Genomic DNA, 18,798 nt, shown 5'->3' on the forward strand with positions numbered 1-18,798 from the left:
GCGCGAGGCGGGCGCTCCGGGTGAGTCCCACTTCCCGATAGCCGGGCTCGGTCAACGACTGGGCGGGGAGGTGGAGGATGGCAGTGAGCTTATCGGCCATTACCCTCTGTCTTGCCAGCGCCAGCAGCCCTGTGGCGGCGACCACGATGGACCCGGAGCCAGTGGGCCGTGTGGAAGGAGGAGAAGTCTCAGCATCTGGAGCTGCGGCCGCCGCGTCATTCAGGGAACCGGCGCGGCAGGTAGGTGGGGCCGCCTAGGCTGAGATCAGGAGAGCCGAGCCTCCTTCCTTACCTGTCCGTGGGCTGCCTTTTTGGCCTGCCCGGCCTTCCTCCTAGCAGGCCGCCCGCCGGACATGGGTTTCGGGGTTCCTCCTCACCGTACTCCTGACTCTGCTCGGTGAAACCGGCTTGTGGGAAGGAGCGGACGCCCGCTCCCAGCGGAGGTACCCCACGCTCACCAACGCCTTCGCTGGCCGCGCCGCAGTCCCTGGCTGGGGCGCCCTCGGGTTTCCGGGGGTGATATTCCAGCTTCTGTTCTGCAAGCGAGAGAAGGATGGCATGCCCCCCAAAGGCTGTCCTAAGAGCAGCTGGAAGCCTGGTGACGGTGGCGTCAACCGCTTTTGAGTCTCTTCTCGTGCAAGCGCCTGCCTTGGCAGCTGGCCTTTGGTTAGCTAAATAGCAACTATTTGCTAAGCGTTTACAGGTCTTAATTCGCTCGATCCTTATAGTAACCGCTCGAATGGGCGTTACCTCCATTTCACCAAGGAGGTAACTAAGGTTCAGAGCTGTGCTGTCCAACAGAATAAAATGCAAGCCGCACTGAAAATTGCAATGGAAAATTTTCCAGTAGCCACGTCAGAAAAAGTAACTGGTGATATTAATTTTACTATCATGTATTATTTAACCCAATTTATCAAAAACATTTCAACCTATACTTAATTTGAAAGTTATTAATGAAGTATTTTGTATTCTCTTTTTTGAGTCCTTCTAAGTCTTTGAAATCCTGTGTGTATTTTACACGCAGCACATCTCGGCTCCTACTGGCCACATTTCAAGTGTGCATTAGCCACATGTGGCTAGTGGTTACTGTACTGGACAGTGCTGGTTTACAGAGTTAGGTACAGTCTGGAGATTTGTTTTGGAAATGATAGTCTAAATTAGTAGTTTAGGACCTTTACCCAAGTAAAACTAATGAAGAAATTGCTTTAACTGAAACTGGCTCAGGAGTATTCAATTTTGGCTGTTAAAAATCTGGAGTTGCTCATGTATAGTAATCTTCCAATCGTTTGTGAGAATGAAGCTTTTTCAGTAGCTTCATTTTTGAGACTAAGTATCTGAATGTTAGTAAGACATCTCCCTCAAGCTGTGAGTGTAGCTCTTATAGTATAAGATGTAGTGTGCATTAACAAAAACTTTTCCACATACTAGTTTCTATGGAATTTCTTGTTTTTTCTTCTGTGTCAGAAGGAGGAGGATAGCATGCAAGAAGGAATTCAGGGAACAACACTAATTGATTAGAGAGCCACTTCATTTTCAGTTGAGACCTGTTGACAGGTACACTTGAACTTAACCTTTAAGTCCAAAATGCTCGATGTGCTTTTTCCATTTGATTTTTTCCATTTTTGTTACTAGAATTGTTTTTATCATTACTTCAGCTGTGAATCTCTCTAATAGCAAAGTATACATACCTGTGCTGATATAGCAGATATTTGTTGTTTAAACAGAGGTTCTTTGTTTTGGTTTTGGTATTATGTTGTTTATATATTCTTGGTTAAAAAAAATAAATATTTAAACAGTAAAGAAGGCTGTAGAGAGAAAAGTAAAAATTCACAGGAATATCCACCACCCTTTCCTCACATTCTCATTACCCAAAAGTAACTATTAAGTTTTGGTCTATTCTCTCTGGAATTTTCTATGCAAATACTACCCCTTCTTTCTTGTTAAACACAAATGAGTTTGTACTATACAAACTGTTTTCTAATTTGTCCTTTTTGCTTTCTCATTCACATTTCTAAAGCAGAAACATCTCTGGGAACCCCAGATCTATGCCGAGGGGTTTGAGCACAGTAAGAGGGAAAAGGCCAGTGCAGTGGAGATCTGAGTGGAGGGAGAGACTGTCATCTTATACTCCTTCCCAAGTTTGGCAAAACTGAGAAATCCCAAGTGCCATGTAGGGAAGGGAGTAAAAGATAGGAGATTGGGTCTAGAATTAGGCCTCTAACCAGGCCATCCAGTACTTCTTGTGATGTTCTATCCGGCAGCTTCTCTGAATAGACTTTTAACCGGAATCTCAGCCTTAATATTATTAAAGGAGTTAAAATTTCAGTACTAAAAATAAATTTATTTAGCACCTCTATTACTGTAGAGGCTAAAGCAACTCCATCTTGGATGCTAATTGGCCGTATTAACTTCTGAGTAACCCCTGTTTTAGGAATGCCTCTAAGATTTCTACTTTATCTACTGTTACTACTCTATCTACTTTTTAATTTACTTTATCTACTGTTAAATTGTTAAATCCTGCCCTTAGGCAGATTCACATAGCATTCTTTTTTTTTCCCTGAGTGGTCAGTTCAATTGTCCTATCCATTCCTTCCCTGTTGTATATAAGCCCTGGGTCTGGTGGGTAATGGCCCTGGGATCCACAGTCTCAAGTCCACCAGTATGTGGCTTCTGTTCATAAGTCCCTATTAAATGTTTTTTTCTGAGAAACTGGATTTGCCAGCCCCTTTCCTTGGCCTCTTAGCTTCCTCTGACTTTTTGGTTAGGTTTGATAGACCTGCTCACCTTGAAACAGTTACCAAGCACTATGTGCCAAGAACTGTAGGCTAAAGGATATAGAAGTACGTACCTCCATGTTGCTAACAACCTAGTTGGGGAAGGTGATACAGAGTAAATTCCAAGTGTAGTACCTACTTTACATAAGTTCTGGATGCTATGGAAGTATATAAAAAGAAAATTGCCATTAAAAACAGGTCCTGAGAAACAGATTTACAGTTTCATTAACCATAAAATGTAGTAAAATGTTAATTGACGTTGTATCTCAACATTTCCCAGTGTTATGAAACTGTCTTTTCAGATCTTTGGAGTTCGTTAAAGTGGTGGAGTTTATATTGACAGTGAAGATTTTCCTACTCGCAAGTTTATTATTTGTAAAAATGAAACGTTTTGGAAAATTAGAATAACTTTTATTTATAATTACTGGAAATTTTGTACCACATTATTTTCTGGTTGGTTTTACCTGTCAATGCCTGCCTTCACTCGGTTGGAATCACATGTCATATAAGTTGAGTATTCCAAATCTGAAATGTTCCAAAATGTGAAACTTTTTGAGTGTTCTCATAATTCTCAAAGAAAATGCTCACTGGAACATTTTGGATTTTGGATTTGGGATGTTCAACCAGCAAGTATAATGCAAATGTTCCAAAATTTGAAAAAAATCTAAAATCAAAACACTTGCATTTTTGATAAAGGATACTCAAACTGTATTGTCTTTCACAGGTTTTTTACTTGCCAGTCTGCTTCCTTAAGATCAGAGGTTGACAGATTACAGTCTATGGGCCAGATCCACTTAACCACTTGTTTACATAAAGTTTTATTGGAACATGGCCATGCCCATTCATTATGTAGTGTCCACATAAGTGGCTGCTTGTCCATGGCTGCTTTCACAGAGTTTAGTTGTGACAGAAATTATATGACCCACAAAAGCTAAACTATTTACTATCTGGCCTTTACAAAAAGTTTCCTGATCCCCAAACCTAAAATTTAGATTTTACTATATCAAAAAATAATTTTAAACTTTTTAAAGAAAGGCCTTAAATGTCTATTTAATAAAAATCTTTATGTGAAATATAGTTAGACCAAAATGCCATTTCAAATGAGGTATTATGTATAGAGGATATTACTCAAAGTTCTGTTTCTACTTATCCAACTTTGGAATTGGAATGAAAAATATGAATCGTATTTCTTCCTTCCCCTTTGTATTTTTTTTAACCTTTTGGAAAAACCATAGCCAAGAGTCAGGGTTAATGGAGATTTCATACTAGTCGTTATGACCCAGCTAGATTGCTTTATTAAAGATGTTTAAGGAAGATAAAGTGGTTAAGCCAATGAGAGACATTCCTTTTCTCCTTTGCCTGTGTCTTAGGAAAAATTAAGCCAATGGGAGATTGCTAGAAGGAGCAGTGAGAAGCTGCTTCTGCTCTGGTAGGGGTAGTCATGGGGAATAGGGTGGGGCATGGTAGAATATTGTGAAAGATCTGAGATCTATTCACCAACTGGGGCTGTTGTGTTGGTATTAGATCCATCCAGTTAATACGATGACTGGGGATCTAACCTATCTTCTCTGGTTTTCCTTCATATAGGAAATTAAGGGATCTAAAAAGCTGAGTCATGGTCCAAAAGGAAATGTTAGTGTCAGGACAACCATAAGCCAAATCTTATCTTAAGGGGAAACACGAGATTGTGTAGGAATGGCTCTCAGTGTCTGGGGACCTGGGGTTGGGGGAGTTGTAGAAGAAAGGTGGCTTGAGTAAATAAACCACTTGACCATATGTTCACGGACACAATTGATCTTCCTTTATCAAGGGCTGGGATTTGTTTGAACCCCCAAGATGAACTGGAGAGAACTGGGAATTTTTTTCAGGTTAACCCATAGATAGCCTTATTAAAGTTTTCATGATCTGCAGTTTGCTGTATGGCAGTTATGGTTGCTGTCAGTGGTGTTCATGTGTGTCATGGAACGATGTATGTGTTCTTTGGGTTGGATATACCTGCATTCAAATCCTGGGTAATGATTAAATTTACCTTTAGGAAGTAAAGGACAGAGAAAAACCATATCTGTTTTCTAAGAAGAACCTTAGAAAACAATGCATAAAAATAAAGTAGTTTATACTGGTATAACTGGGCAATTCTAGTTTATTATTTTTATCAGTATTATCCCATCTCTGCAACAGCGGTTAAAAAAATTTTTCTAATGGTTAAACAGCAATCATGATTTAAATTATGTTTGCCTGTAACTGTAAGAATCCTGAACTGGGTGTGATGGTTTGTAATCCCAGCAGAAGTGGGAGGATGGCTTCAGTCCAGGAGTTTGAGACTAGCCTGGGCAACACAGATGAAACCCTGAATTAAAAACAGCAGCAACAACAACCAAGAAAAAAACCCCAAATTCCCAAGAATCCTTATAGAGGACAAACTTTTTTTTTTTTAAGCATGTCAAAGAAGACTCTATTCTGGACCACTGCCATAGGTATAGAGACCACTGCAACAGGGTCTTGCAGTGGAAGAGAGAGACTGGGCTCATCTCTGAGTATAACACAGGCAAGTGGAGATTTATAGCCAAGGAGCAGGGTGGGGTCGAGGATGGAAAATGCCTGAGAGGAAACATCAGGGTTGGGGGACTCTGGCTTAACTGACCTAACAGATTGCTGCTGCAGCCAGGCCAGGGTGACCAGACACCATCGGGGGGATGGCAGGGAGTGAGGAGCCTGATCAGATAGCAAAGGAGACCAGAGGCCGAGGGTGGAGTTCTTGCTAACCTGACTTAGCAGGGTTCTTTGTTAAAACTGGATTTCACAAAAAAGTGTATAGAGGGGCCTACCTAGGAGAAGGTTCAGGAGGCCGAATAAAGTTTGGCCAAGCAAAGAATCTTTGTCAGTCCCGTTAGTTGTCGGGTCACCTTTTGTTCAGCAAGGGCCAGCTGAATCATCTGCTGGGGCTCGGCAGTCAGGACATCTGCTGCATGGTGCGAGCTTGTCAGCCCTTTAATGAGGGGCGTTTAGTTTCTATTTAAATTTAAAAAAAAAAAAAGCAAAGATTAATAGTTGGAACAAACTATAAACTCAGTTTCTGAATCCAGAGGGCAACAGTCAAGAAGATTTCTAGGTACTGGACCCGAAACATCTTTGGATGGAGCGAGGATGGGCTGTAGCAATCTGACAGATTTCCCTGGTTTGCAGTTTGCATGTTTTGAAGGTTGTCTGTACATGAACTGTTGTGATTTCTCTGAAGTTAACATCAAGTTGTCCAGCTTCAGCTTGCAGGACTTCAGGAAAAGGACAGTTTTAATTTTCAGTGGTTCTGGCCATTTTTTCCCCAGGGGCTTTATTGGCTTCATAAAGTCAGCCTTAGTTTCTAAAGTTGTCTGGTCATATCTGAAAATATGACATTCCATTCAAAGCCTTGGTAACATAACCATTTCCTCAATTGTACCCAGCTTGAACAAAAGTTTTTCCAGAGCAATGGTTCATGGGTCTGACTCATCAATGGATCCTACAGCAAGTCAGGAGAGAAGACAAAGGTTGTGAAGATGCACACTGAGAGGCCTTGGTGAGAGTCCTGAAGGTCTCATGATGAATCTGATTATGAGTTGCAGCACCATAAACTCCCCCTCTCCGAGGGGCCTTGGTGAGAGGCCTGAAGGTCCCATGATGAATCTGATTATGAGTTGCAACACCATAAACTCCCCCTCTCCGAGGCTGCTGATGCCACACCAGCAAATAGGAAAGCGCCCACTGAGCATGCTCCGTGCTTTGTTCACAGTCACGTTTGACAAACTAACGCTTCTCACTGGATTCTGTGGGCCCCTGTGGTAACGCCGCTCCTCAGGACAAACTTTTTGAACCCTGGACTATTCTAGAGTATTCTACCAACATGGACTCTAATCATGACAGTCCTGTAGTCCTGTATCGTTTACTTTGGTTTAGTTTTAATATACCAGTAATACACAAACGTATTCTTATCCCAAAATAGCAACAGTAAACACCAAAATTCAAAAAGAGTAAAAGGCTAATTTGACTACTCCCTGGCCTATACTTTCTCCCCCATCTTAGTTTCTATCTGTGGGGATAAGCACTATTGCCAGATTTTTCTTCACAATTATGTATACTGTGTCTTTTTGAAATCTAGGAGTTTAAATGTGAGGCAAGATGACAGTGAAAAGCTCTTCATCATCTCCCACAATATACATTTACTTTAAGTTTGGAAATTACATATGCAGTAAAATTAATATTCCCTTAGGAGTGAATTTGGGATTTAAATAGAATTCCATAGACGGCTATAGTTTTAACATTTATAATATCTGGCCAGGTGTGATGGGAAGCCAAAGCAGGAGGATCACCTGAGCCCAGGAGTTGGAGACGAGCCTGGGCAGTGACACCTCTTCTCTACAAAAAGTAAAAAAATTAGCTGGGTGTGGTGGCATGCGCCTGTAGTCCTAACTACTTGAGAGGCTGAGGTGAGAAGATCGCCTGAGCCCCAGATTTCAAGGTTGCAGTGAGCTATGATTGCACCACTGCACTCCAGCCTGAGCAATAGAGCGAAACTCTAGCTCTTAAAAAGAAATTATAAAATCTTTTTACTATCAGAATCTCTATTGTCATCTATATATTATTGACTAAAATGGTCTGCTTTCCAGATAAGGTTTATAAATGGGTTTTATTTGGCCTGCACAGTGTTTAAAAAATTTTTTTTTAAATTTAAATGTCTTTAGTTGGGGCGTGCATTCTCCAGGGTCTCCTCTTCCCTATATAGCAGTGGTCCCCAACCTTTTTGGCACCAGGGACCTGTTTTTCATCGAAGATAATTTTTCCACGGACTAGGGTGGGGCATGGAGGGTTTCAGGTTGATTCAAGTGCATTACATTTATTGTACAGTCATACCTCTCTGTTAATGATAATTTGTATTTGCAGCTTCTCCCCAGCACTAGCTTCACCACCTCAGCTCCATGGCAGGTCATCAGGCATTAGATTCTCATGAGGAGCATGTGCAGTTTACAGTAGGGTTCACGCTCCTATGAGAATCTAATGCTGCCAGTGATCTGACAGGATGTGCAGCTCGTGTGGCAGTACAAGCAATGGGGAGCAGCTGTAAATACAGATGAAGCTTCACTTGCTTGCCTGCCACTCACCTTTTGCTGTGCAGCCCAGTTCCTAACAGGCCATGGACTGGTACTGGTCCATGGCCTGGGGATTGGGGACCACAGCTACATAGTTTCACTCATTTTTGGTACCTGCTTGGCCTTAAAAGGCATTTGAATTTAGGACTCCTGTTTTGAAAAAGGAGAGGTTTAAGCTGAACTGCTTTTCTTTTGCTTATATAATATACAACTAAGGTCAAATCCAAAAACTTGGCAGAGTTCCCTTATATAAACTATTTATTTTATTTTATATTTCTGATATATTTGTGTGTGTCTATATGATTTTCCTTTGATACTATACATTAATCTTTCCATAATTACCATTATTCTTTAAAATTATTTATGTCCAGCAGCCTTCATTTATATAAAAAATTGGGATTGCTATGACTTAGTGTGGTGCTTAATTTATTGTTGATGTAAACAAAAAGTATAATTGGTTAAGTTCTGTTTTTTAGCGTCAGTGAGTATGCAGATGTTTACTTTGGGTTATTCATTAAACCCTACATACACAGTATGCCATGGATACTCATATAAGATTTGTTTTTTTAAGGGAAGAAAGCTGCTTGAAGTTTGTTTTTTTTTTCCTTTATCCCTTAAAATAAAGCAACTAGAAAATTTTTGTGTGTAATGAAAGAAAATCTCACTTGAAACTCTCATTTTCTTAATTTATTATTGATACAGATGAGTAACGAGAGAGGCTTTGACAATGTAGAACTGGGAGTGATAGGAAAAAAAAAGAAAGTCCCAAGGAGAGTCATCCACTTTGTTAGTGGTGAAACAATGGAAGAATACAGCACAGATGAAGATGAAGTCGATGGCCTGGAGAAGAAAGATGTTTTGCCAACTGTTGATCCGGTAAGTTTGTTATTGATGATCCTTTAGTAAGTGGGCTTTTTTTTTTTTTTTTTTAATTAATTTGTTTCTTGGACATTGAATGGAAGGGACCTTTTGAAGTTTAAATGAACTATATTCCGATTATAAAATTATGTGTTATGATTTTGTTAGAAAATGGTATTTTTACACAATATGAATGGAAATATTTTCAGCATTTCAGTAACCTTAAACCATTTGTTTTTCAGTGCCAGGATACTTTGTTAGCATGTTAGCGTGAATAGATTTCTTTAAGATTTATCCTACTAAATTAAGTGCTTAAACCCTAGTTCCTTTGAATTAAGGACTGTACTACCATGATAGTTTCCACCCAAAACTTAGGAAATTGTCAGTTCTTTTTTATGTTGCCTCAAGTTTTGATTAGAAGATAGAAATATACAGTTCTTAACTTTGCCTCACTAGCTAAATTTAAGAATTTCTAAATTATATGTGACTATAAAATTATGAGACTAACTGTATATTTTTAAAAAGGAGTAATGCCCTCCCAAGTAGTTCTTTTGAGAGTCTGGATGATCACATATTCGCTGACTTTCTAACAAGTACTGTTTCAGGGACTGATGATATAGCAATGAACAGTATAAATTGCTGGTCTTTTTTTTTTCTTTCAGCCAAGAAATTTCTGCTCTTATGTACTAGTTGGAAGATAGGCAATAAACAAATAAATATGTACTGTAATTATCAGGCTGTGCAAAGTACTATAAAGAAGGTAAAGCATAGTAACAGCATAGATAGAGAATTTATTAATACTTGACTTTTTAAAATCAGATTTGGCTCTAAGTAAATTTTGGCTATTAAAAAAGCACATCCAGATTCTCTACTACAGAAAATATTCAAAGGATTATGCAGTATACTCTGAAGGTAGTTCCAAATGTATGTATTAATAGAATGTTACAGAGATGTTTCATGTAGTGGAAAAGTTATTGAAATAAATGTCTTCTTTTTAAATTATTTTGAAGGGATTAGTTCATATTTGTCTTTATAAACGTGTATATGTTTTAAAAAGTCATTGTCTCAAAAGTTGGCCTGTATTTACGTAGAAACTGAAAATAAAGGCATTGTCATAAAAAGAATGCATCCTCATTACTTTCCTAAAGATTTACTCTTTTTAAAAGCTTTGTTGAGATACAGTTTGATATTGAACTTGTGGGGTTCTGGGTGGCCAGGGGCATTGTCCACTATCAAAAGAACTTTAAAAAGGCAGGCTGTGATTGGCAAGGTACTTCCTGACTTCAGGGACAAAGTATCAATGGAACCAATCCAGAAAAAGGATTCTTTTCTGAAGCCTTGTTGTACAGCCAAAACACTGGCAAGCTGGTGTTTATCTTCTCCCTTCAAGCCTTGTGGGTTAGCTTTATAGATATGGGCAGTTCTGACCATAAACCCAACTACACTTGCACAAAACAGTAGAATTAGCTTATCCCTTCTTTCCTTAAATTCTGGTGCTCACTTCTCTTCCTTACTAGTAAATATCCTTTGTGGCTTTTTTTTTTTTCCCCAAAATAGGGCACTTTTGTCTGCATTAAAAAACTGTTCAAGCAGATATCCTTTTTCCATAATAATTTTCTTAATGGCATTTGAAAACTTGTCTGCTGCCTTTTGGTTAACAGAGCTGCTTCTGTTGGTTTTTTTGACATTTTTTAAGTCAATTTCTTTCTAAAATGATCAAACCATCCTTTGCTGGCATTAAATTCTCCAGCTTTGGATACTTTACCTTCCTTTGCTTTAAGCTGTCATATAATGACTTTTTCTCAAATTATATTAGAGTCTATAGGTATGCCTAAGAGTAATCCTGCACCCACATAAAAGCTGCATTTTCAATACAAGTTAAACAGGTATTTTGCAAAAAGTGCACAGTTTTCATACCCACTAGCATAGCTGCAGTGATGGCTTCACAGATTTCCTTTTCTTTCTTTTTTTTTTTTTTTTTAATGGTAGTCCTTACACTGGATTCATTTATCTTGAAACGACAGGCAACCACAGCTGCAGACCTCAATTTAAGGTACATATCAAGACATTTAACTTTTTCTTATAATATCATGACTTTTCTCTGTTTCTTAGGAACACTTCCAGTGTCACTAATGGCACTTTGTATAGGTCCCATGGTGCTATTGAAAGTTTATGGTATTACAGGAAACATGATGAAAAATACGCAAGAACCGCGAGAGATCAAAACACTTGTGCTCACCGCAATAGTAACAGGAGGTGGCTGTGAAATTATTACAGTAGTACAGTATTACTACAGTTGATTTTATGCAGTTATGATTAATACTGCATCTTTATGTTTGTTTACATATCTCTTGACTGCAAATGATACCATGTATGGTTTGTGTTTGTATGTGAAAGTTTTGATAAATTTAAAATTTTACAGTAGATTTGTGTATATTTTACAGTACTAAATGATAAAATAGACAAGTATCTATGTATATTTTATGCATTCGTGACATACCTAACTTTTTCTTACTTTTTTCCTGATATTTCTAGGCTATATATATGGTTTATGAATTTTTTTAAATTGTTGAAAATCTCCAAAAAATTTTCCAGTATATTTATTGAAAAAAGTCCATGTTTAAGTTGATCCGTGCATTTCAAACCATTTTTGTTTAATGGCCAACTGTATACTTTGCTCCAGAGCATGTCTTGTCCTTTTCTAAATAGTTTCCTGGCCTTATCATTTATTACGTGTTATAGAAATTGGCTCCATTTCCTTATACTTCTGCCACTTTCCCATTTCCTCTAAACCATAAGATCAGAACATCTTAAATAGAGCCCCTAAAGTAACCCTTATCCCACATAAGAGACCCCTCCTTCTCTGAATATAGAAGATGTAGCAAATTTGATCTAGGGAGTCAATAATATCAGTATTTTCTTGGTTGAATTGTTTGGACATTCATTCTTGAGTAAATGGAGAAAAAGGAACTGCCTTACTTCTATGTCTTTTCAGGAACAATATCACAGAAATTGGCATACCTACTTTTTATAGTAAGACTGTGTTATTTGTTTCCTTCTCTCTACTTTCACCCGTCTACTCAGTCTTAACAGATATTCTTGTGTTCACATTTTTAATGCCCTCATAATCGTAAGATTATGGACACGTTTTCTCTTTCTCCTTTCCTTGGAAACAGTATTAAAACAATTATTGGTGAGGCACATGGCTCACATCTGTAATCCTAGCACTTTGGGAGGCTGAGATGGGAGGATTGCTTGAGGTTGTGAGTTTGAGACCAGCCTGAGCAAGAGTGACCCATCTCTACAAAAAAATAGAAAAATTAGCCAGACTTGGTGGTGCACACCTGTAGTCTCAGCTACTTGAGAGGCTGAGGGAGGAGGATCACTTGAGCCCAGGAATTTGAGGTTACAGTGGGCTATGACGACACCACTGCACTCTAGCCCAGGTGACAGAGCAAGACCCTGTCTCAAAAAACAAAACAAAAACAAAAAACCACACACACACACACACACACACCCCCCAACAAACAATTATTAATGTATTTGATTGATTGCACTCTCTTTACTATGTTTTCTTTTGATAAACAAAATATTCGTACAATGAAGCATGCCTGTATTTCTGGTTTCATCCACAGCGTCAAACTGTCATCTATTTGGCAAGCTTCACAAAAGTCCTATATGGAATCTAGAACCAAGATTAGCTATGGAGGTATGCAGCGTTGATGCATTCTGCCAGTGGAGGTGGCTTACCAACATACACTGAGCTTATCTTAGATTTTATGGTCTAGTCCTTTTGTAATTCTTAAAGAAACAAAATTTACCTTGCCACTTATTTGTCCCTTATTGTCCTACCATTAAAAACTCATTTGATATGCCCTTACTTATCCCGCTTAATTTCTCTGAGCCTTAATTTCCCCACTATAACATATGCATGTCAGACTGTATGAGTCTTGAAGGCCCTTACTATGAATTGTATGCCCTCTCTGGTATTGTGATTACAAACAGTGAAGACAAAAAAGCAGCAAGATGGGAAAGGAAGCCTCTGGATTATCAACTCCTAGATAATCCAGACTGTGATTTACCAACTCCATTTCAGTGGCTCTTTTTTTTTTTTTATTTGGTTCTTTTATGGGCTTAAGTAGGTGGTAGTTATATGAGTGAATGTAAGATATCTTTGTGGAGAGTGATATTTGAAAAAAGAACATAGGGGTATCAAAAACATCATGTAGAGACAAATCCATTGGATGAAGTAGAGATGGGGGAGGAAATTCAAGGACAGGTAGAAATGGAACAAAAACACCATCCCCTGTCTTCCCTTGCCATCAAGCTGATGTTCAGAAGACTTGTGTAGAGAGAAAGTCACTTAGAAATAAATCCAAGAATTAATACAGTTAACCAGTCTCATGTTCCTGTCAGCTCAGACTCTTATATCTGAAAGGGTGCCATAGTAGAAAAGGATAACATGCTCTTTGTACCAGGCTTTCTATGCCCCAGCAGCTCCACAATGAAGTCCTGAGCGGTCAACATCTTAGTGGCTCTGCTCATGCTAAGCCTGCCATGCTCTGGGCAACTGGGCCTGCCCAGCTACCAGATTTGTGCACTCAGCACACACGACGATACCTGCAACCCATTGGTATCTATCTCTATTCCTCTCCTTTGTAGTTTTCAGAAAAATTAAGTTTATAGTGCCCTCTCATCTGGAATTAGAATTTTATAGATATAGCCAAAATTTTGTGGCCAGGAACTTTGCTACAGATATAATAAAGCCCCTTCCTCAGCTACTACAGTTTGGCTAAAGAAAAAAGAGAGAGAAATGACCATGTCCTCTGATGATACCCATAATGTCCAGGGAGTATTCTCAGTTACAGAGGAAAAATTTTCTGTTACAGGAAAAAAATCTCTGAAATGGAAGGCAAAGTTCGTCATCCCAGAAGGCTGGGGTATACCTTAAGAATACTGTCGGCCGGGCGCGGTGGCTCACGCCTGTAATCCTAGCACTCTGGGAGGCTGAGGCGGGCGGATTGTTTGAGCCCAGGAGATCGAGACCAGCCTGAGCAAGAGCAAGACTGTCTCAAAAAAAAAAAAAAAAAAAAAAAAAAAAACTGTCACCAACTCTGTAGCTATTAAAAATCCTATCATAGAAGTAATATATATATATGTGTGTGTGTGTATATATATATATCTTTGTGGGATTCTATCTATAAAGATTTAAAATTTTTGGTTGGATTGCAGTCTGTTTGTAGTACTGCCTGTAGAATATACTCTGTTCCTACCAATTATTTGACTACTTCATTCTGGTGTGAATATATAGAGTGAGTTTAGGTATGAATGTTGCTAATCTGACTTCTTGTTGCAGACAAAACTTACCTGGGGTCCCTATTTATGGTTTTACATGCTTCGGGCTGCCACATCAACTCTCTCAGGTATTGTTTTTCTGTTTCAATATTGTGTAATTGCTGTAACATGCTTAAAGAACAAGAGCTTTGCCAAATGGGATGTTTCCAAACTGAAGGAGAAATAATAGGGAGTTAATTATTCCATCCTCACAAGCTAGCTAGCATTGGAAGATATTAACCTAACTTGTACTTCACCTGAAAACATTCTTCAGCTTCTGATTATGTTTAAGGAAAAAAAGAACTGAAGAATGACTATATTAGTTTAGATATGTTTTTCACGTTCTTAAGCCCTGTCTGTTAGCAACTATTTTGCTGCTCTGTTACTTGATTTGGTATTGTTTTCGTTCTGTCTCACTGCTTATTCTAAAGCCTGTAGTTCTAGTTCATTTATATTTTTATTTCATAAATATTTCATTTCTTAAATAGATATTTAAGTCATACTTGAAATGAATGATCAACTTATGACTTAATGCTAATTTTAAATACAGGTTTTAAATTATAAAGCTTTCCTCTGCTTCCAATTTTAACCTCCTCATAGCTTCTGTAACTTTCTGCTTTTTATTAGGGCTAATTGTGAATAGTAATTGATTCAACAAACATTTACTGAACATTCATCATTATATGAGTGCTATGCTATACTCGCTAGACAATCTAGTGTAATAATAGGAAGAGCATGAGCTTTAGATTCAGACCTAGATTTGAATTTTGGATCTTGTTTGTCAGTTGGGGCAAGTTCTTTAACCTCCCTAATCCTAACCTTTCGCAGTGCCTGGTACATGGTAGGCACTCAGTGTTGTAAGTACAAACCATTCCTCTCCTCCATCCCAGTGATATCCCAACCCTCTAAGAGTATAAATTTTTCTTTAAAATATAGTCATGTAACAGATAATTATAATACCTGGTGATAAGTGTGTTAATGGGGATATGAATAGACTATTGTTGGGAGCCCAGAAGCAGCTACTAATACTTCTTGGAGAAATCAGGGAAGATTAACAGAAGAGAAAGATACATTGTGGGTTTTTATAATCTCTTTGAGGGTGGGAACAGTAACGCTTGTATTCCTACTGTCTTATACATAGAAAGTGCTCATGAAATGTTTTTGGAATTGTATAAGTCTTTTAACTTTTGTATCTTTAGTGTGTGACTTTCTTGGAGAGAAGATTGCATCTGTTTTGGGCATCAGCACCCCAAAGTACCAATATGCCATTGATGAATATTACCGGATGAAGAAGGAGGTGTGTCTCCTTTTCACATTTTCTTCATTCAGTTTGGTTTTCTGTGGACCTGATGGACTGTATAATGAGCATATGTATTCTCTAGCTTCCCCAAAGATAGCTCCCTTATGCTAGGGATTCCATTCTAGAGTCATTAATTTCTTTACCAAATTAACATACATTTTAGAATTCTTTAAAACTGGCATTTCCCTAGGATGTATATGCAAAACTAAGCTAGATTTCATTGTGCTAGTGCTATGTGAGGTGCCTCATGTATGTTATTTAATCTTCATACACCTCTATTTGAATTATTCTAATTTTAAGATGAAGAAACAAGACCCAGTCTCTGTACTCGGAGTACGTGTACTGGGCATAGGAGAAGTGTAGTTGGTTTGATGCACAGAATATTATAAGTACTAGGAATGTGTATGTGCCAGTTGTCAATGCACAAAGATGTGAGGGCAGTTCTGTCTGCAGAAGTATAAGGTCTCAAGGTGAGGGTTAATTGAGTTTAGACTTAATGAAGGAAAAAGCTTTAGTGCTTAAGAACCAAACTAACTTTAGAGCTCAAGAACCAAAGGTCCTGAATTCAAAATCTGTCTCTGCCACCTATAACTTTATAACTTTGGACAAGATATTTAACGTCTATAAGCTTCAGTTTCTTCATCTCTATAATAAGGAAAATTGCAGCATCCATGCTCAACGTTGCTCTAAGGATTAAATGAGTTAATACATAAATGTTTAGAGCAGCATCTAGTATATATTGGTGAGCACACAATAAATATTATAATTTGTTATTCTTCAAGTAAATCAAGGGCAGCAGTTCAGGTAAAGCTAGAATATAGAGGCATGAAAATGCGTTGTATGTTTGGGGTAATGGCAAAATAGTAGTTTACCGTCACTGGATCATAGGGTACAATGAGGGAATGGCTGGGCTTGAGATGAGTCTAGAAAGGTCAGCTGACTTGTATTTGTTGTGTGTTTTCAAACACGTTTTATGAAGAAAAAAATATTTTTAACACTACCAGCCTTGTTTAAAGCCTCATTACCTCATCTGGACTATTGTATTAGCCTCCTAAATGGTCTCTCTCTCTATTTTCAGTCAAGCCTCAGATTAATCTTCCTGGGTTACTCACTCTGTACTGACTACTCATACTGTAGGGTCCAATACAAACGCCACCTCCTCAATGAATTTAGTAGTTCTGTAACTAGAAATTACTTTCTAAATCTCTATAGTGCTTATTTCTTTCTGTCTTAATACTATTTTTACATGTCTTAACTTTCCTGTTAGAGTGTAAACTTCTTGAGGACAGAGACTGCTTTGTCTGTATATTAGGTGCTTATGGGAAAACTAATCATGTTACACCATTTTGTGAATGAAGCAGACTATTCAGCTGAATAGGCTGACATTCTATAATTGAAGTGATACAGTATTAGCTAATTTTTAATTTAGATTAAACTTACTGAACAAATACATAGCCACTGTCAAAGTTAATTCAGGTCTCTTTTAAGCTAAGTTGTGCTGGAACATTCTTCAAGCAAATGGAGGGCAGCAGTTCAGGTAACTGCATTTTCCTTAAAATGTTTTACAATAGTCATTGTTTCATTTTGGGAACAGGGGAAGGGAAAGTGAGTCATAATTAGACCAAACTGAATTAGACATGACACTAATGTTTTGGTTTAAAAAAGACATGAGAAGCTGACAGTGGGAGAAGAAATACTATTCCTTTTGGATAGTTATATTTCAACTATTGATATTTCCCCTTTGTAGGAAGAAGAGGAGGAGGAAGAAAACAGGATGTCTGAAGAAGCAGAAAGACAATACCAGCAAAATAAACTGCAGACTGATTCCATTGTTCAGACAGATCAACCAGAAACAGTGGTATCCAGTTCATTTGTGAATCTCAATTTTGAAATGGAGGGAGACAGTGAAGTAATTATGGAAAGCAAACAAAATCCAGTCTCTGTCCCACCATAGAATGAAATGACTATCAAACTTCAAACACTAAGGTTTCTTTTTTTTTTTTATACCAAGAACTTTCATATTCTCTATTCAGTGGAACTTAATACAGTTATTTATGCTCTAAATTATTATCTGGAAAGTGAAAATGTTTCTTCATTCTTAGTCTCTATCTAGCAAAAGCCAGCTCTGAAATTTGGGTATTTGTACTGTTTTTACTATGTCAAATTAGTGCTTTGGTTTTAAAATGATTTTTTTTAAAAAGGACATTCTAGAAGCATAATCACCAGTTAAGAAGAGTTAAATTATCAAGCTTGTTTGTCTGTTGTGTATTTGTTAATAAAAAACAAGGTAAGTTGCAGATGAAGGCTAATTGGATCTGATAATCTTACAGTCTCAGATTAAAATGAGGATTTTTTTCCCCTGTATTTTCTTACGTGATGCCTTGAGTTTATATATCTAACCATTAATTTCATACTAAGGATGGTTCACTAGGTGTATAATAAAAGGAGCAAGATGGATGCACTCTGAATTTTCTTTCATTGAGAATAACTATTTTTATGGAAAACTGGAGTTTATAACAGCAAATATCAAGATGGGTTTCCATATTTTAATACAAGTTACTTAATATTCTTTTTCAGTAGTTATTCAAATTAAATAGCTAGCTTTGAACTAATGTTAAAAATGCTAGTTATGGAATGAATTTGTTAGTGTATTTTTATTTAAGAGGTAATACCTAGTGATTGTTCATATGGCATTCTGGTTATGTCACTCACTCAGCCCTAATGCCTCCTATAGGCAACTAGTTTGAGAAAAGAGGGGATGGGGGATAGGTGTAGATTTAACCCATCAGCAGGTGTCAAATACTGTACAAGGTGCTGTGGTAGCATAATGAATTTATGTGTCATTCACCATTTTAAAGTAGCAACAGTAAGGTGGACGGTTTACTTGAACAGGTTGGCCATTTCTCTATCTACTGAGGTATTTGCAAACCTTACGAAGGTATGCAGTATAAAGTTAATTTTTTAAATATTCCTAAATGTGTGTATAGAACCTTTTGAGATATCTGTAACTAACTTTGTAAATAACTTTGATTTATAACTAAATGTAGGTAAGGAAGAATGTGTGGAGTATTTTAGACATGTTGATCTTAAAAGTCTTTTCACAAACTTAAATGAGCTTTTAGAAATTAATGGTTATGTTAATAGCCTTCTAAGCAGCATTACGTATTCAATCTTAAATATATCTATATAAAATACAGCTTCAGAGAAACTAACAATGTAGGTAGAGGGGGTCTATTATGGAAGTCTGTTGTCAGTGAACATGAACTATTAATAAGTTCTTTAACAAAAGCTGAAGAATGTAGGAAGGATAATTAAACTCATTAGGAGTCTTCAGTTACACCAGTAAACATGAATATGTAAACATGAATATGGTGTATAGTAAGTGATGGAGTAATCATTTTCTTTATGGGTGT

At 37.7% G+C, this 18,798-nt stretch overlaps 1 protein-coding gene across 2 annotated transcripts; it reads left to right on the forward strand.

Moving 5' to 3' along the window:
• FAM177A1 (family with sequence similarity 177 member A1) lies at nucleotides 1-18,688 on the forward strand. 2 transcript variants are annotated; one of them, XM_069486559.1, is made up of 6 exons: nucleotides 1-20; nucleotides 119-239; nucleotides 8,596-8,769; nucleotides 14,108-14,174; nucleotides 15,285-15,382; nucleotides 17,133-18,688. In XM_069486559.1, the coding sequence occupies exons 2-6, from the start codon at nucleotides 147-149 to the stop codon at nucleotides 17,337-17,339; spliced, it is 639 nt and encodes a 212-aa protein (XP_069342660.1). In that variant the 5' UTR covers nucleotides 1-20; nucleotides 119-146; the 3' UTR covers nucleotides 17,340-18,688. The 2 variants fall into 2 exon arrangements, with proteins under 2 accessions (XP_069342660.1, XP_069342652.1); XM_069486551.1 differs by lacking the exon at nucleotides 1-20 and having other exon boundaries at nucleotides 42-239.
• Nucleotides 18,689-18,798: the final 110 nt, after the last annotated feature.

The sequence above is a fragment of the Eulemur rufifrons genome, chromosome 2, assembly GCF_041146395.1.
Source record: "Eulemur rufifrons isolate Redbay chromosome 2, OSU_ERuf_1, whole genome shotgun sequence".
In the NCBI taxonomy this organism is placed as follows: domain Eukaryota; kingdom Metazoa; phylum Chordata; class Mammalia; order Primates; family Lemuridae; genus Eulemur; species Eulemur rufifrons.

What these genes read in the sequence shown, in the direction of transcription:
- FAM177A1 (XM_069486551.1), top strand. Translation starts at nt 78, where the DNA reads ATGGCAGTGAGCTTATCGGCCATTACCCTCTGTCTTGCCAGCGCCAGC. An exon ending in TTTTGCCAACTGTTGATCCG is followed by an intron (nt 8,770 to 14,107) that starts GTAAGTTTGTTA and finishes TTCTTGTTGCAG; the next exon opens with ACAAAACTTACCTGGGGTCC. An exon ending in TGCCACATCAACTCTCTCAG is followed by an intron (nt 14,175 to 15,284) that starts GTATTGTTTTTC and finishes TTGTATCTTTAG; the next exon opens with TGTGTGACTTTCTTGGAGAG.